The sequence below is a fragment of the Anas acuta genome, chromosome 1, assembly GCF_963932015.1.
Source record: "Anas acuta chromosome 1, bAnaAcu1.1, whole genome shotgun sequence".
NCBI lineage: Eukaryota > Metazoa > Chordata > Aves > Anseriformes > Anatidae > Anas > Anas acuta.
The window spans coordinates 132,819,982-132,835,751 of record NC_088979.1 but is presented as its reverse complement, the minus strand read 5'-3'; the positions used below and the strand labels follow the sequence as shown (position 1 = coordinate 132,835,751).

Below are 15,770 nucleotides of genomic sequence, written 5' to 3'. Positions count from 1 at the left end.
TTTCACAGTTTCCATAAGTGAAGCGCTGACATTGTGCCTTCCCTCCCTGATGGCTGCATAAGGTGGAGTACATCTAGTGCTATTTTAGTTCATTTCTCCATCTCTTTTTCCATCTATTTTCACTGCAATTGCTTTTCCCCCAAGCCAGATTTTATTTCTGCACCACAGTGATGCCTCTTCCAAAGCTGTATTCCAGGTCTCTACCACATGTGTGAGTCAGGCTCCATCAAATATTTCTGTTGCCTTGGTGAGAGCATGTCCTAAAGAAATTCTCTCTTAAACCTGGGACCCAAAAGGGCAGAGAACTTACAGATCCATCACAGGCTTCTCGTGAAGATAGTCAGCGCAGTTATACTCCCCAACATACAGAAAGCTGTGTCAAATCCTTTGTTTCTTTTCCCAGACCAGTGGAAAGTCCCAATCTTGCATCCTTGTGAGAACCTCTGAAAAGGAGTAAGTCTGTCTGGGCAGTCAGTCTGTCTCCAGCTTCTTCCCTGTGCTGCTGTGAGTGCTGAGAAGCTGCAGCCCCTGGATGCACTGACCCTGTAGGTTGGGTTACTGCTGCTGGCTGCAGAAACCATGGCTCCTGCTCCTGCTGTTGAGACCAAAGTCAAAAGTCAGCACAGCTCCACTTCCTCCATTTCCTTGCCAGCGTCAAGGCACATGGGTTCTTCTTTTGTGATGTCTCTGGCACTTCTGGCCAGGAGCACATTCCTTTTGTAAGAACTGACATGGAGAACAATCGTCCTTCCCGTGGCTCTGTGGCAGGCTGTTGGATCCACATGTAGTGCTCATCCTGCTGCAGAGGCCAGATTCCCTTCATAGGCTGCCAAAGGGTTTGGAAGCTCCAGAATGGCAATTTCTTCATAGCTAGAAGAGCACACTGTAGGGAATACTTCAGTGGTGGGGCAGAAGTGTTACCCATACAATGGCTTCCTGTTTGGAGGTTTCATGGCACCAAGGATGTTAACGACATGCTGGCAGTGGTTTCAGAAATGGGGTTTATTGCACATCTCAGTGCAGTCCCAGATTGCACATTTCTTCATATTGAGATGCTGCACAGCTCCAGGAGTTGCATGGCAGCATATGTCTGTCTCATGTCAGGCTGTGAATCAGACCTGCCTGTACTCTTTGAATTGCCTTAGGAGAGACACCTGAGTGTGAGAGGTGACATGTTCCCATGCCAGTGGGAAAACCCAGCCAGAATACACAAGTAGTTGCTCCTCTGTTTTTCTTGTCTATCCAGTTTCTGTCTGCTACATCCACCATTGCAAGAGTGGTGGCTTAGCCAATAGTGCTTTGTGAATGAGAAGTTTCAAATCAGTATCTGGGAACTCAGGGCTGTACAAAATCCAAGCAGAGTGTTGGCCTTGTCCCTACGGACACCGTGTTCAGGACATGACCAGCAATACTTAAACCACATACTGTGGCACACTGCCCTTTTTACTCTGTGGAGAAGTGATCAACTTCAATTTGGAAAGGGTGTCTGGAAGCCAGAACTGTGTGTCAGGAATCCAGTTCCCGTGTATTGTAGACATCCTGAAAGCTGGACTGTATCTTACTGTTGGATTGCAAATGGGAGATAGTGCTCAATATCCTTGAGACCATTTTCTGGCCCGGAGGACCTTCTGGGATGGGTCTCACACATTGGCAAAAGATGCTAGACTTTCTGCAGAACTAGATGGTGTCTTGAGTTTCTGTTGGGTGTGCTCCTGGTCCTCTGATGGGTTGACAGGCTAGTGTTCCTGCCAGTTCTGCTCCTTCTGACAAATTTACTCAGAGCAAAAAGAGTGGAGGTGTCACAACCATGGGAGGGGCATTTAGACTAAAAAGAGTTCTGTGGTTTATCACTACAGAATGTGAACATTGACGTAAAATATTCACTTGGGGAACAAGCATCAGCCCAGCTGCACACACTTCACGTCATGGGATGGATGCTGGGGGGCTCTCCTTGCTAAAGCATGTCTGCTTTTTACCTTATTGGAATAAAAAGTAGACTGTATAATACATGATTATAATAATCTCACCATTCTGAACAGACATAAAGAGCTGGAAAAATTCCGTGTGATGGAAATGAAATCCTAGTTCAGATAAAAGTGGCATTAAATCTACAGATTTCAGTGGGCCAGGAATTTGCTCATTTTTTCTGTGTGTGTATCCAGAAGATTGCACATGACTTATTTTTTGCTAAATGCAGTCCTGAGTAAGTGCCATCTTCGATAGGTGTTACCATTTAGTTGAAGAGAGTTCTCCTGTTCTTCCCCCTTTCCCAAACAGGCCAGCAATTCAATTAGGTTATTTTTGCACTGCTCTTTCAAGTGGCACAGTTATATGTACAGCTCACAAAAATACTTTGCAAGTTTATGATCATGAAGCCGTGTTATTTTGGATGAATAAGTCATAGTGCCCTAGTTAGAGCTGAATCTACCCTCTGCAGAGAAAAAGTAACATAAGTGAAACTTAAAAGGATCTCTATACTTTCATCTGATATGGGTTTCAAGGCTTAACTGCTTTGTATGATTAAATTTTGTTAATAGCAGTCATTGATAGCATTTTGAAAGCTCTCTCTTGATGCTTGTTAAACGTGTGTCTGAAGGGATCATCATAAAAATCTTGTAGGACAGCAGAAGTCCACCATGGAGGAAGGGAAAAATAAAAACATGCCTGTGTTGTGAGTCTTACAAGGAAAATCTTATTAATGTCAAGCCTTTAACTGCTGTAAATATCAATGCCAATGCAACCCAATTAACACTTTAGAAACTGAACCTGAACACAGAGCTTAAGAGGTTGAGGGTAAGAGCATCTTGATTAAGAAGTTAGAGCTACATTTTTCCCTGATGAATGAGAAACATATAATTCATGCTTTTTTCCATGGTTACAGAAATCCAGAGCAAGCGTCAGGAAAGGAAGAGAAGAAGCACAGCGAATCCAGCCTACAGTGGACTCTTGGAAACCGAGGTACTTGATAATTCACTTTTTTTTTTTTTTTTTTTTATCACAGTGCTATTTCATGCCAATAAAAGGCTTAAGTACTTCTTATTACAAAAGTATATATGAATGCAGAGCCATGTATTCAGTTGTAAAGATATATTGATGTGGAAAAGAAAAAAATATATTTAATCTCAGTAGCTAAGCAACAGGTTTTCACCCCACAACATCACTTACTTCAAATTAGCACTCATGATAGTTTTAGTAACGGCTGAGAGGACTAAATTAATGTGGGTTCTAATTACTCTTTTACCTATACACATGGTCCCATTAGGTCAGACCTGAAGAACAGAAGTGCTGCATTATCTTCAGACTTGCATGGCCATTCCTCTTTTCCTATTCCTATCTTCAGAGAACTTCACTTAGTGTTGTTTTTTTTTTTTTTATTATAGACATTCATAAAAGGAACATACTGGTTTAAGAATCAGTGTGCTGTGCAGAGGGTAAGAAAGCCTGCATAATAAGTAAAATAATGAGTAATTAAAAATAAAATGGATCTGCATGATCTCTATCATCTGTTATGTGTATGCTGTTACATCTATGGCAATAGCAAAATTAGGCCCTACAAAATATTGCATTGCAAACCTGGTATAAAGTCAGCATGTAAATAGACTTAACTTGTTCTAAAAATGTGTTTTTATTAAGTTTCTATTTATTTAGCATGTTAAAATTCCATCTTTAACATTTTACCACAATTTGGGGTTACTATTTGAACTTCCTGCAGAAATTAAACTGATTTGCAGCCAGCTTTCCATTTAAGCAAGATTACTTCATGTTCTGGGTTCCTTAAGCCTAAATAAAGTAAGTTTTCTTTACGTAGGTATCAGTGATGAAATTTTGGAATACCAAAATTTTTGCAAATGTCTGCAGACAGAAGACAGATGAGGCTAAGAAGAACGCTATCAGTGATAACTTGGTTGTTCTTTTATTTTATTTATTTTTTTAAATATGATTTTTATGCTCCCTTTCTGGGCACTTGAATTCTTCAGGACTCAGTTTTTCTCCAGCAACCTCTTCAGAGCAAATACTTATGTTCATATACCCAGTGTTTAACACAGTAGGAACCTTAGGCTTGCTACCATTACATTTGCAGTGTCTTCTCTTAGGCCATTTTGTCCTGATAAGTTTATTAAAATAACTTACAATCAAGTTTTGTGACTGTAGTCTAATCAACGTTCATGAGAAACTCAGTTACCTTGAGCAGAGATGAAAGGGGTGATGAAGGAGGTCTGCTGCACCCCTAGTTCATACTCCTTATTATATCTGTTCTCAAAAGCATATCATGAAGTAAAGGATGGCACAGAGAAAGAAATGTCTGTAAAAGAGTCCTATGGCTGATTAGCTGTGTCCTCATTAGGAGCTGTCATTAAGTACTGACCATGAGGAATGCCGTTCAAGTAAAATGGAGGCAGATGTTTTTTCACTGATCAATTAGCTGCTCAGATTGATTTGCTAATCAGTGAATTGAGGTATTTTGTGGCATTTTAGGCATTCTTGTGCAGTTTAGTTTGCGGTTAGTCTACAGAATGCTCTTTAATTCATGATTGTTTAAGTTGAAATTGCATATAAATTAGACTTTTTATTTGCCAATGCCCCTCAAAACTGCAGGAGCTCAGCATCTGTAGTGGTGATGTTAACTTCCTTGATAACAAAAATGTGATCACAGTCTTATGTCTTCAATTGAATGTTGTGCTTTTCATTTTCAAAGCTTTTTTTTTTCTAAAAATGTTTCTGAGATACCATTCTATTTTCCCACTCTTAGTAGCTTCTTTGTTGTTGTCCTTCAGCATAGGAAAGGGTTAAGTTTCTAAATGGATGTATTTTGAACAAAGAAACATCAATTCAAAATTCCTTAACAAACTGCCATGCACCTGTTTAGAAAAGAACAGTTTACTCATCACAGAAAAAATTATTTATTAGCCACAAAAAAATTTTTTTTGCTTTTCCTCCAAGCATAGACTTAACATCTAATGGAGGAAAATGGTACTGTTTCCAGTCCTGCTGTACGATGATGGCTTAGAGGAGCCTTTAAGGGTTATGTTGACTGTTAATGAAGCACAGGTAGCTATTGACCAACAGCTTTTACCATCTTCTAAGCTGCTGATGGACTGCATTACAGTTAGTTAAACATCTCAGTCAGGTTTCCAGTGGACTATGTTTGCAAGTTTGAAGGTCTTTAATAACCACAGCAGATTGACATGACTGCAAGATTCTAGAGGTCATATACATTAACTTCTGAAAGAGAAATACTTGACTTGGGTCCTAATGCATAGCTTACAAAGGAAATATGGTTCTACTAACTGTGGGCAAGTGTCACAGTGGATAGTGATGTTCTTCTGCAGGTGGGAAGTCCATCTGTATTTCTGTATATGCAAATAAAGATGTCATTTCACAGAAAAAAAATTATTATGCAATTTTTCATTTATGGATGTTATCTGCTAGGCTTGGAGTTACTGTTGCAGTTGCCTGGAACATATACTGAAATTCAGTCAATAAAATGCAATTTGCATTTCTCTCTTGTTAATAAAATCTAATGCATGTAAAACTGCTCTGTGAAGAACTTGTTAGAAAGGTAAATAATGCAACTGTTTATATAGCTATCTTAAGGGTAAGTAATGAATAATCTAAGTCACTGAACTAGCTTCTGGATACTTGGTTATGTATGAAGGTAGCTCACAGAAAGTATAGCCATATGGAACAGTAAGAGACAACTAGAGCACCTTTCAATGATGCTATGGTTTCTTTTTCCTTACAGCGGAAACGCCTTGCCTCAAATTATTTGAATAATCCCTTGTTCCTTTCAACAAGAGGTAAGCATATTTTTAAGTGAATATACTACTGCTCTGATGACACATTAAATATTTAATAGCAGGATTTAATAGGAATTACTACTAGCATGCCATAGGGCATTGCTCTGTGTAAGATTCCTGCGCTTTTTAGTGTGGAGTGAAAATAGATGGTTTTCTTGCAAAAATGGGTAAAGGATAAAGCTAAAGGTCAGGACTGTATAGAAACTGATCCAAAGACTCTGCAATCAATGGCATATCTGATCTCTAGTATTGTAAGCAGAATGAAGTTAGAGGACTGATTCAAGAGGAGAGTATTGCCAACTCCAACTACTTAAAAACATGTGTTGAAAAATTGGGATCTAAAAAAAAAATGATATTCTGGACTTTTCCTTTGCCTCTTCTTGTCAACTTTAAGAAGCTGTTGTCCATCCTCAAGGGCTAGAAATATACCACATCTTTTGCTTTAAAAAAAACTGCTGAAAACCACAGTTTTTCTCAGTCCAAGAGCTGGAGACAGAAAACTAGATTTGATGGCCTTGAAGACGCCTTCCAACCTTGTATTTATAAGAACTTCTGAAAATGAAAATTTCATGGTAAAAGCATTGAGAAAGAACAGCTCAGAGGATCCATTTGGTGAAGATGATGAATAGCTCATGAGAAGAGCTCATTCATGGAAAAATGTGCAACATATAGAGAAGGCAAAGAGTTGAGAAGTGGGAGATGAAACAAGGACAACACTAAGTGCAATTTAATTCTTTAGATGAGGCCCACGTAGGAATTTAAGAGACAATGCAAGAAACTTTAGTTGCATTTCAGAAGAGAAGAAAAATAGAGAAGTGTGATTATATCCTTGCCCTTGTGCTGCCTTCTTAACTTGGGCTCTGTTGTTGTGCATTAAAGGTAAGGGAAGGCAGGCGTTTTTCAGATTCAAATATTATTTCCATTTTAGGAATATTTATAGGAATAATTTCAATTAAGTCTTGAAGTTTTGACAGTTTTTCAGTGGTTGTTTGGTATGCCTGTCAAATGTCATGTTTAGTGTTAGTCACCTTTCTGGCCTTGCCTTGCATTCCTGCACCACAGGATCACCATCTTAAATGTGGCGGTGCTTCTCTACTTTCAAAACTTCATGTGCTAGATGCAGACAATTGGCCTACTTACCATATGCCTCAAGTGCATGTGGTGTCAGAGGACAGGAGAGGTTATTACACGGTAAACAGCTATGATGACATGCCTCTTAGCAGGAGCCCATCCTCATGTAAGTTCTAGTTGAAAGAATGTTACTCTCAGCTCAGTTTAAGCCTGAAAATTAAAATTATAATTTTTATTTGTCTTATCATACCACTTGTTTTTCCCTGGTAAACACATATCTGGAGGGAATGGCAATATTTGCAAGCCATGCTTCTAGCCCCTTCATAGATTTCTTTTAAGTTAGGATTTGACATCTCTGACCTTCTTTCACCCACGTTTACCATTTGATTTTCAAGGAAGGAGGCAGGGTACATAGTTCCAGCAATGTGCCTGTCACTGAGCTGCTTGGAAGCCACTGCACTCTCACCTTAATTGTTAATTCCTATTTGGTTCCCGTATCTTTGGTTCATCCAGTTTCCATAATCTGTGCTGAGGTTCTGCAGATTCTGTCAATTTTACAGTGAACTTCCTTAGATCAGACCCCCCACCTCTGGAGGTTGTAATTACTTACATGCACTGGGCACCGTTGTGCACAATGTGATGTAAGCTCTGACCAAAGGCAGATGCAGTCCCAGACAGCTTGAAATAACAGAGGTGTAGCTGTCTGCCTTTAGTGCATAGCCGTCTGCCCCTTCTGCTATAAAACACTCCTTTAAAAAATCCATCTTTGGTTTAATTTTAACTAGAAAGCATAGTTTGACATATTTTAAAATGTCTAGAACTTTACAGTAAAACTGAGCTGAAAAGAGAAATAAACTAAAAATACCTCTATGAAGTACAAGAAACAACTGTAATTTCCAGAAATACAGAAGAGAACATTTCTTGTAAATTTTCAGCAAAATGTCAATTAAACAGGATTTATTTATCTTACCTGAAATGAGGTCACATCCCCTGACATACATCATTTGTAGTAAAGACTCTTCAGTTATCAAGCCTCTGTTTATCTGAATAACATTTATGCCCCCTGAGTAATCGTGGTGTCATATACCCATGGATCTCTCTGTGTGTATTTGTGTATGTAGTGACATCTGCAGATTTTTTATTTATGGAACTGAATGCCAAAGGAAGCTACAATTGTTGGAAAAGGCAGGCAAATCTATGGAAGAAAAATCTATCTAAGTCTGTTAAATGTAAAGATGAAGATGCAAACTCCAGGTTAGGGAAACCCATAAACTACAGACTGCTAGCATTTGGGAAGATGCTTCTGGAGTATTTTTAAAATAATAATAATAATTTATGAAAATTAATTTTTGGAAAAAAAATAATTTATTTAAAAAATTATGCTGTGCTTGTCCAGTTCTTGTACTCTGCCTGAGCAGCAGTTAGATGCTCTTAGCAAAGGACCTTGGGCCTTTGGTCCAACTTAGGTGAAGCTGTTCCTTTGCTATGTTCCTCTTTTCACATGTGTATGAGCATGGTGTCTCTGTGTCTGCATATTCTATGTGTGCAACTCACAGGTTGCTGGGCTCACACTGGGACAGCTGTATTCCCAGTTGTGGTCAGGGAGGGAACCAAAGGAGCTAAGGACAGAAATATGAGTTTATTTGTCACCAATCCAATCCAAAGAAAGGCCTCTCCATCAGCTGTTTGTCACTGGAACAGCATGTACCAGTCTCTTATGAGTCAGCAGCAAAAATTACAAGCCACTGTGCAGTTTCCATAAAGCTGTTAAAATTTTCTCCGTTTTTATTTTTGGATCAAAGTGTGATCAATGTCACAAATATTTTTATGAAAGGCTTGGCCTGTTTTCCAGGGAGCTCTGTTGCTTCTTGTTCCTATCAAGCTGTGAATGCAATCACCAGAGCTCAGTTCATCAGAAGGTTGGAAAACAGTAGCATTTTGGGTGGGAGAAGCTTGATGATAAAGAGCTGATGATAACACAGAACTCTCCCACAAGTAGCTGAACACTTTGGCCATGAATCAGCTGAACATTTAAGCGCATTTAACAGTAAGTCAGTGGCACCACTTTTGTACTCCAAGTTAAGCACCTGCTTAAGTGCCTTGCTGGTTCAGAGCCAGACTGTTAAACACCCAGCAAGCTGAAGTCCTTAAGAAAGACTTTCAGACCATTGACACACAGAGAAGAGCTCCACAGTAAACATTTTGAAAACTGAAAATAGTATCTGTGCTTCTCATATTATCGGACCTTTGGGTGCTGGATTCCCGCAATGTAAATTTTAAAATCTCAATTTGAGAAATACTTGCTGCTGCTCATTCTTCTGTTTGTAATTGCATTCTTTTCTGCACAAAGAAAATAATTTTTTGCATTAATTTTGACAATGTCCCACATCACAGCTTGACTAAAATCTCTCCCATAGCTGAGAACTAGTATTCATTGCAGCGATATATTTCCCACTAATCTGTTCTCTACCCTTCTTTCACATGCTAGCAAATGAGGATCCATTCTGGAAGGTATGTGTAGCAAAATTTGTGTATTTACCAGTGTCTTTTTTCATCACTGTGTAGTTCAGAGCTTTCTTCTGATTATTGTAGTCTCTACTACAGAATTGCAGTATTCTTTTTGCCTTTCATACTACTTTTGAGAAATATTTCTCATTTATGTAAATCTTTGCACCTCAGAGTTACAATTTCAGAGGCAGAATCTTAAGGGCTTGCATATACACAGCTTGAGTTTAATCCCTTTGTAGAATCCCCTAAATGAGAAAGTGCTATTCCAGATTTGTTTTTTGTTGTTGTTGTTTTGTTGTGTTTTTTTGTTTTTTTTTTTTTAATGAATATTTTAAGAAAAATGAATGACCATTATAGGTTATATATATTAAATCTCTTTACTTTGCATTTAAAAATTTAGAGTAGATAATTTTTAAACAGTAATATTTGGAGAGTTGGGTTTTTTGTTTGTTGGTTTGATTTGGTTTTGACAGGACTGACTTCAAATTCAAGATGTAAACCTGACTAAAATTATCATGAAACATTATAATTAATAACCCTAAAAGTGAAAATATACGTTTGGAATTAACAAAGATACAACATTATTATTCTCCTTGCTGGAAAAGTATTAGGAAAATTTAGATTTTCTTTGTAATGTTTCACAAACCATAAAAGTTTCAAAATCGGTCTCTATTAAAATGCACTTAATTATACAAAGAGTAATTAGCATTGCCATCAGATTAGCATAGCTATTTACTACATGACATTGTAACTTTGTTGATGAGTCTTAGTTCATGTTATAGATTGCTTCAGACAAAGTATTAATCAGTCTTGTTGGAGATAGTTTGTCAGAGTCTGAACAGAAAACAATTAGCAAAAGGGAGAACAGAGGGACAGAGGAGCCGAGCCCTCTAGAGGAGTTCACAAAAGGAGGGTATGTAGGGAAAAGCTATACTCGAGCATACTGTATTCTTAACTGCTCTTTGAGGCATCATGCATAAAACATGGAACTGTGCTTTTTCCCCAGAAACTTTTGCTTGCTTGCTTCCTTCTGCCTTGGACTTGAAGAACAAGTAATCCACATACTGACTTCCACCCATGCTTTAAAGTAGAGCTGCCAATGTTGATACATGTGTCAGAGTGACATTTTATCAAGAACAAATGAAATAATTCTAACATCACAAACTGGCTATTTAGTTGACTCCTTCCTGTGTTTGATTAGTTGATTTTTATTTTTCTATCTATTTCAATTTAGGGAACTCACTTCTGGCTTGTTTGTTTATTTGTATTTGTTGCTGTCATACACCATTATATCTGTTGCCTTCTACAGCTGCCAGGGTGCTTCTGACACATAGATTTTGTGTTTGAATGAGCCTAGCTGCTGGAACAGTGGCTGTGAGTGCTGCCTAGGGAGAAGTGCTCAATGGGTTGAATTGACCCAAGCCATTCTTTCTCCTCTCTTGCAGAATGAGATCCACCATGATGAACACTGCACTGCTTGCAAGCGTGGCGTTAACTTGCAGCCCTGTGGCACATGTCCCAGGGCATATCACCTCAACTGCTTGGACCCACCCCTCAAAACTGCCCCCAAGGGGGTTTGGGTCTGTCCAAAGTGCCAACAGAAGGTAAGCTACATGGGACATAGAATCATAGAATCATTAAGGTTGGAAGAGACCTCCAAGATCATCTGGTCCAACCATCATGCTACCAACAATGTCACCTACTAAACCATGTCCCTACGCACCAGGTCCAACCTTTCCTTGAACATACCCAGGGACAGTGACTCTACCACCTCCCTGGGCAACCTGTTCCAATGCCTGACTACTCTTTCTGAGAAGAAATGTCTCCTAATTTCCAACCTAAACATACCCAGGCACAACTTGAGGCCATTCCCTCTGGTCCTATCACTAATTACCTGTGAGAAGAGGCCGACTCCCAGCTCCCCACACCTTCCTTTCAGGTAGTTGTAGGGAGCAATAAAGTCTGCCCTGAGCCTCCTCTTCTCCAGACTAAACAATCCCAGTTCTCTCAGCCGCTTCTTATTTACTTTAGGACTTGTGTTCCAGGCCCTTCACCAGCTTCGTAGCATAGCACACTGAGAAGAGAAAATAGGAAAAACCTTGAATCTGTGTACCACTAAATTAAACTAAACTATGGTCACAGCTTAGGGGACCATATTAGCTACTACTGAGGAGGTTTTAATACAGTTTGCAGCATTTATTTCTGGTATTTTTATTATCTCTTCACCATAATCATATCTGCTGAGGTTTGTCCTGGAAAAAGATTGAAAGTGTCTCTCCATTTCCTTTGTTTCTCTTCTTTACAAGAAAGTCAGCAGCATGTAGATTGCAAAACAAGTAATGTAAACATTATGTATGAGTACACAGTGTCAGAAGCAGACACTTCACCAGTAGATCTGAAAGCTGTAAGGAGTGCACTTCATCTTCTTTAAATCATATTTATTACATGATAGTTATTGATCATAGCTATGTCAGAAATGCTAATTTGTTTAGTTGCTGTGAATAATGCTGATTGCAGGAACAGTAAAACAATTACTAAAACAGCGCAGTGTCACTAAACTGTAGAGTGGAGGGTTAGATTTTGTGCCTTAGAGTTCTTTGTGTTTAGCGCTGAAATCACTGTTACATTCCTTTGAAAATGTCAAAGGGAAATTCTAGTACATAGTTATAGAGAGGAGAGCAGCCCAGGATTAGGTCTGCAAAGTCATGTTTTCCTGTGGACCATCCACAATGCTCCTGTATACTCCACCAGTGTGGAGGTCTGCTTGTCAAGGGCGTGTCTTCTCGTCGTGGCAACACAAAGCAGAGGCTTTGCAACCCCCTTTAGCACTGTTTGGTAGACACAAGCATGTGAAAAGGAGTGATCCCCAGTGGAGGGTGCTACTCAAATTATTATCTCATTGCTTCTCAGCTTGTGAATTCGGAGACAGGGACCCTAGAGACAGGTCTTGCAGAGCTGTGAGGCTGGAGGAAGAAAAACATTAATGTGTGCCTTTGTGAGGTCCTAACTTTCTGTTGTTTCCTGGGCTTATAGGTGTTAAAGAAAGATGACAATGTGCCATGGACTGGAACTCTGGCTATTGTTCACTCCTATGTTACTCATAAAACAGGTAGGGATTGATGCAGCTTTTGAGAAGCGATTCTCTGCTCGTGATGGGCGATACCATTTGAATCCTTCGTGGCACTGATAACTGAAGTAGTGTTGTAATGCTACCAGTTATCGTGGCAGTATTAAGCAAAGGGCCATAAGAGGCTGTGTCTGAGAACAGTAGGTGACTTTCTCTTCCCTTCTCTCTCTCTGCTCCTTCTCCATCTTTGCTCGTTGAGGAATCTGAGATTGATCTCAGAGGAATTTCACTCAGTGGAGGAGGCTATCATGGAAGTCGTGCCTTCCTGGGGAACAGGGCTAAAAATGGGATTTTGAGGCAGAATCATGTCAGGCTAGGAGGCAGAGAGACACGGTCAGGCTAAGCAGAGCTGTACGGTTGGGTCTGTAGCATGATGCCAGATTAGTATCTCATGTACTACAGTAATACCAGTCTATAATTGTTTTGTTATTATTTGGTATCACAGTCATTAGTATCAGATGGTGTATTATTATACATTGGCCATTACTCTTGTTTTGCTCCCTGTTGCACTTTTACAATGGGCTGTTTGGCTGTTTGGCATTAGAGTGTATTTGTAAGGAGCTTTTCAGAAGTATGGCATTGTTTTGATCTGTGCTTTTCACCCAGGGTCACTGAACCTGAACCAGGTAGCTGACCAGTTCTTAAATACCCTACACCTCTTTCTTGAAGACTTCCAGGGTCACATGTGGTCCAAGGGTTGTTTCTAGTTCATCTTAAAGGTGCATGATAGCTTTTGGGTTGTCCTGCATGCTAGTTGTTGACATGCAAACAGAAACTTCAGATCTGTACTTGCTGACAAAAGGCTTCTGAGACCTTAAGCTCACCTTTCAAAACACATGCTTCTGCTTCGTGGTGTCAAGCACACAGTTTTGGTATATGGCCTTTTCTTAACTTTTGCATCCTTAATGTTATTGTTCCATAGTCAAAGAAGAAGAGAAACAGAAGTTATTAAAGAGAAGCAGTGAGCTGAAGAGTGAGCATAGACAGTTAGAAGAAAAAGATCGACTTCTCAACAATGCAGTAAAGGTAGGACTGCTTACTGGGGACAGTCTCCCACAGAGATGTTTATAAAGAATTTATGCTTGAAAAACTGGTATTTTGTGGTTAGAAAAATGTTTATGCTCCAAAGCTAGATGTTGAAGCATGCATACACTTCTGTGTGAGAACATGTTGGACTTGCTTTATGCACAAAAGCAAACTGCTTGGGCAGCCTGAGGAGGAGAAATCACTGGTGACTGAAGTCCTGTTGCACACATAAAAACACAAAGTAACTGTGCCTGCCTTCCTTGTAGTGTCTTACACAGCTCTGATCTATCCAGTGACATTAAGGCATTTCCATTCTCCAGGTGAAAGATCAGTCACAAGCATGTGTTCCATTGGTAGCTGCTTGTCCATCAGCTCCAGAACTCCTGAGATGGGGTAGAAATAGCCATCCTTATTTGTCTTAGAGGATAAATGGTGTTACAACCTCTCCATGAGTGAAAACGGATTCACAACTCTGTTTGCTGGAGATGTCTCCATGCATACTGTGCTATGAGGACCAGTCTCTGGCAATAATGAGTGGGCTGAAATCAAAGCTATAATCAATCCCTATCCTCTATGGAGGAAGGAGCTTATCTGGGGCTAGCTCACCTCAGGCCCACTCTTAAGCGGTAGCTGTTAGTTTGCATGGCAGGCTCAATAAATATTTGAAACTTTCTTACCCTGGAAAAATCAAAGTGGCAGCTGCAGGAGTAACTGGTCACTACTTGCTTTACCACTGCAGTTATCCAGAGGAGGCATACTAAAATATTTATTGCATTTAAAATAAGGAAGGAAAAGTACTAATTTATTAAAAGGCATCACAGTGGGGAATATTCCCTGTAACTGTGCATAGTCACCACCACCACAAATGGAAATAAACATGTATGAAGAAGTGACTCTGATGTATGGAATATCTCCAATGCTTCAGAGGGTACAGTAGCATGAGGTGTTCATGAAATGAAAGGCATTTGGGGATGCATTCAGCTATCATTTATATGTCACTATTGTCAAAAGCATAAGTTTTCTACCTAAGCAGAATCAGGATCTTTCAGAGGGAGACAGTCTTATTTAAATGGTAATACCAGACAATGATTACATTTATTGGAGATATGTCCACTTGAAAGGAGAAAAGCAATTGAAGGTGTTCCAGCACACAGCAGTTTCATTTCTGATATTTTCCTTAAAAGAGATTTAAATTAAAGAGAGAACTTGCATATACCCCCCAGGTAAAATGGTATCATTTGGTACAAACAGAATGTGATTTATCGATTTATTTTTCACCTGAGATTTCACCTGTCTACACCAATCTATGAGCAGCTCCACACAGTGTCTTTTTGAACAACTTGACTTTCAGCTGAGCTCTTGCCACTTCTCCAGAGCTGGAGACTCTCCCACCCCACTGTAGCCAAAGGGGACCAATCTGTGGACAAGTCACCAGTTTTGCCAGAACTCTGAGACCAACAGCAGAAGGAAACTGGGAGGTGTCAGGTGATAGAGAGGCCACCATCCTCTTCCATCTAGCAGGCAGGCTCTGGTTTTTGGTACATAACATAGTCCCTCATGGGCCAGCTGGTGTCCAGTGGATGGGATGGTAGCTGCAGAAGTTGGAGAGAGGAGGGAGATTTAGTGATTCTTCCTCATCTCCTCTTGGAGAAGAGGGAGATTTGGGATGCTTTTGTTTGGCTCCTGCTCTCATGCTCATTTTCATGTAAGTTTGTGTGAAACATTTCAAGTGATGGTGGGGTGCAGTTTGGCCACCCCACAGTAAAAAGGTTTTCTTGTGACTGTTGTGATATAATAGATTAGATTCTAAGATTCTAATCTAGTAGATAAGATAGATAATATATAAGATAATATAATAGATAAGATAGATAAGATTCTTAGATTCTAAGTTTTCCACCAGAAATTTATTGACACCGTGTTTAGAGAGAACAGCTTACTTTCACAGTACCAACTCCATAAAATCTGTCGCAGGCACAAAATGCATCATGGTGAGGTTTATCCCTCAAATCTTTGTCAGTGACATTGGGCGAGATTGAGAGACCTCACTGGTGGCTTTGTGGCTTTCCAGTAATACAGCTATTACAGTCCCAGGCTGACAACCTGTCTGGAGTGCAGAAGGCATTTCTGCATACGGGACAAGGTCAGAAATGCTCTCTGCATGCATTTGGACGTGGAAGAGTGTTGTTACCTTAGCTGCTGCAGTGGATGTGACACCGTTTTTGCTCCATTCGTTAAGCCAT

The 15,770-nt window shown here is 39.7% G+C and overlaps 1 protein-coding gene across 8 annotated transcripts in view; it reads left to right on the top strand.

Annotated features, from left to right (window-relative positions):
* Nucleotides 1-15,770, top strand: part of PHF21B (PHD finger protein 21B) — a 172,801-nt gene that overhangs the window by 154,570 nt on the left and 2,461 nt on the right. For 6 of the 8 annotated variants that reach the window (XM_068657338.1, XM_068657391.1, XM_068657355.1 and 3 more), the window contains 6 exons: nucleotides 2,882-2,958; nucleotides 5,744-5,798; nucleotides 9,358-9,380; nucleotides 10,823-10,981; nucleotides 12,411-12,486; nucleotides 13,427-13,530. In XM_068657338.1, coding sequence (XP_068513439.1) covers nucleotides 2,882-2,958; nucleotides 5,744-5,798; nucleotides 9,358-9,380; nucleotides 10,823-10,981; nucleotides 12,411-12,486; nucleotides 13,427-13,530 — 494 coding nt within the window. Of the gene's footprint in view, nucleotides 1-2,881; nucleotides 2,959-5,743; nucleotides 5,799-9,357; nucleotides 9,381-10,822; nucleotides 10,982-12,410; nucleotides 12,487-13,426; nucleotides 13,531-15,770 lie in introns of those variants that run through there. The other 2 variants (XR_011089237.1, XM_068657381.1) reach the window with 2 other exon arrangements.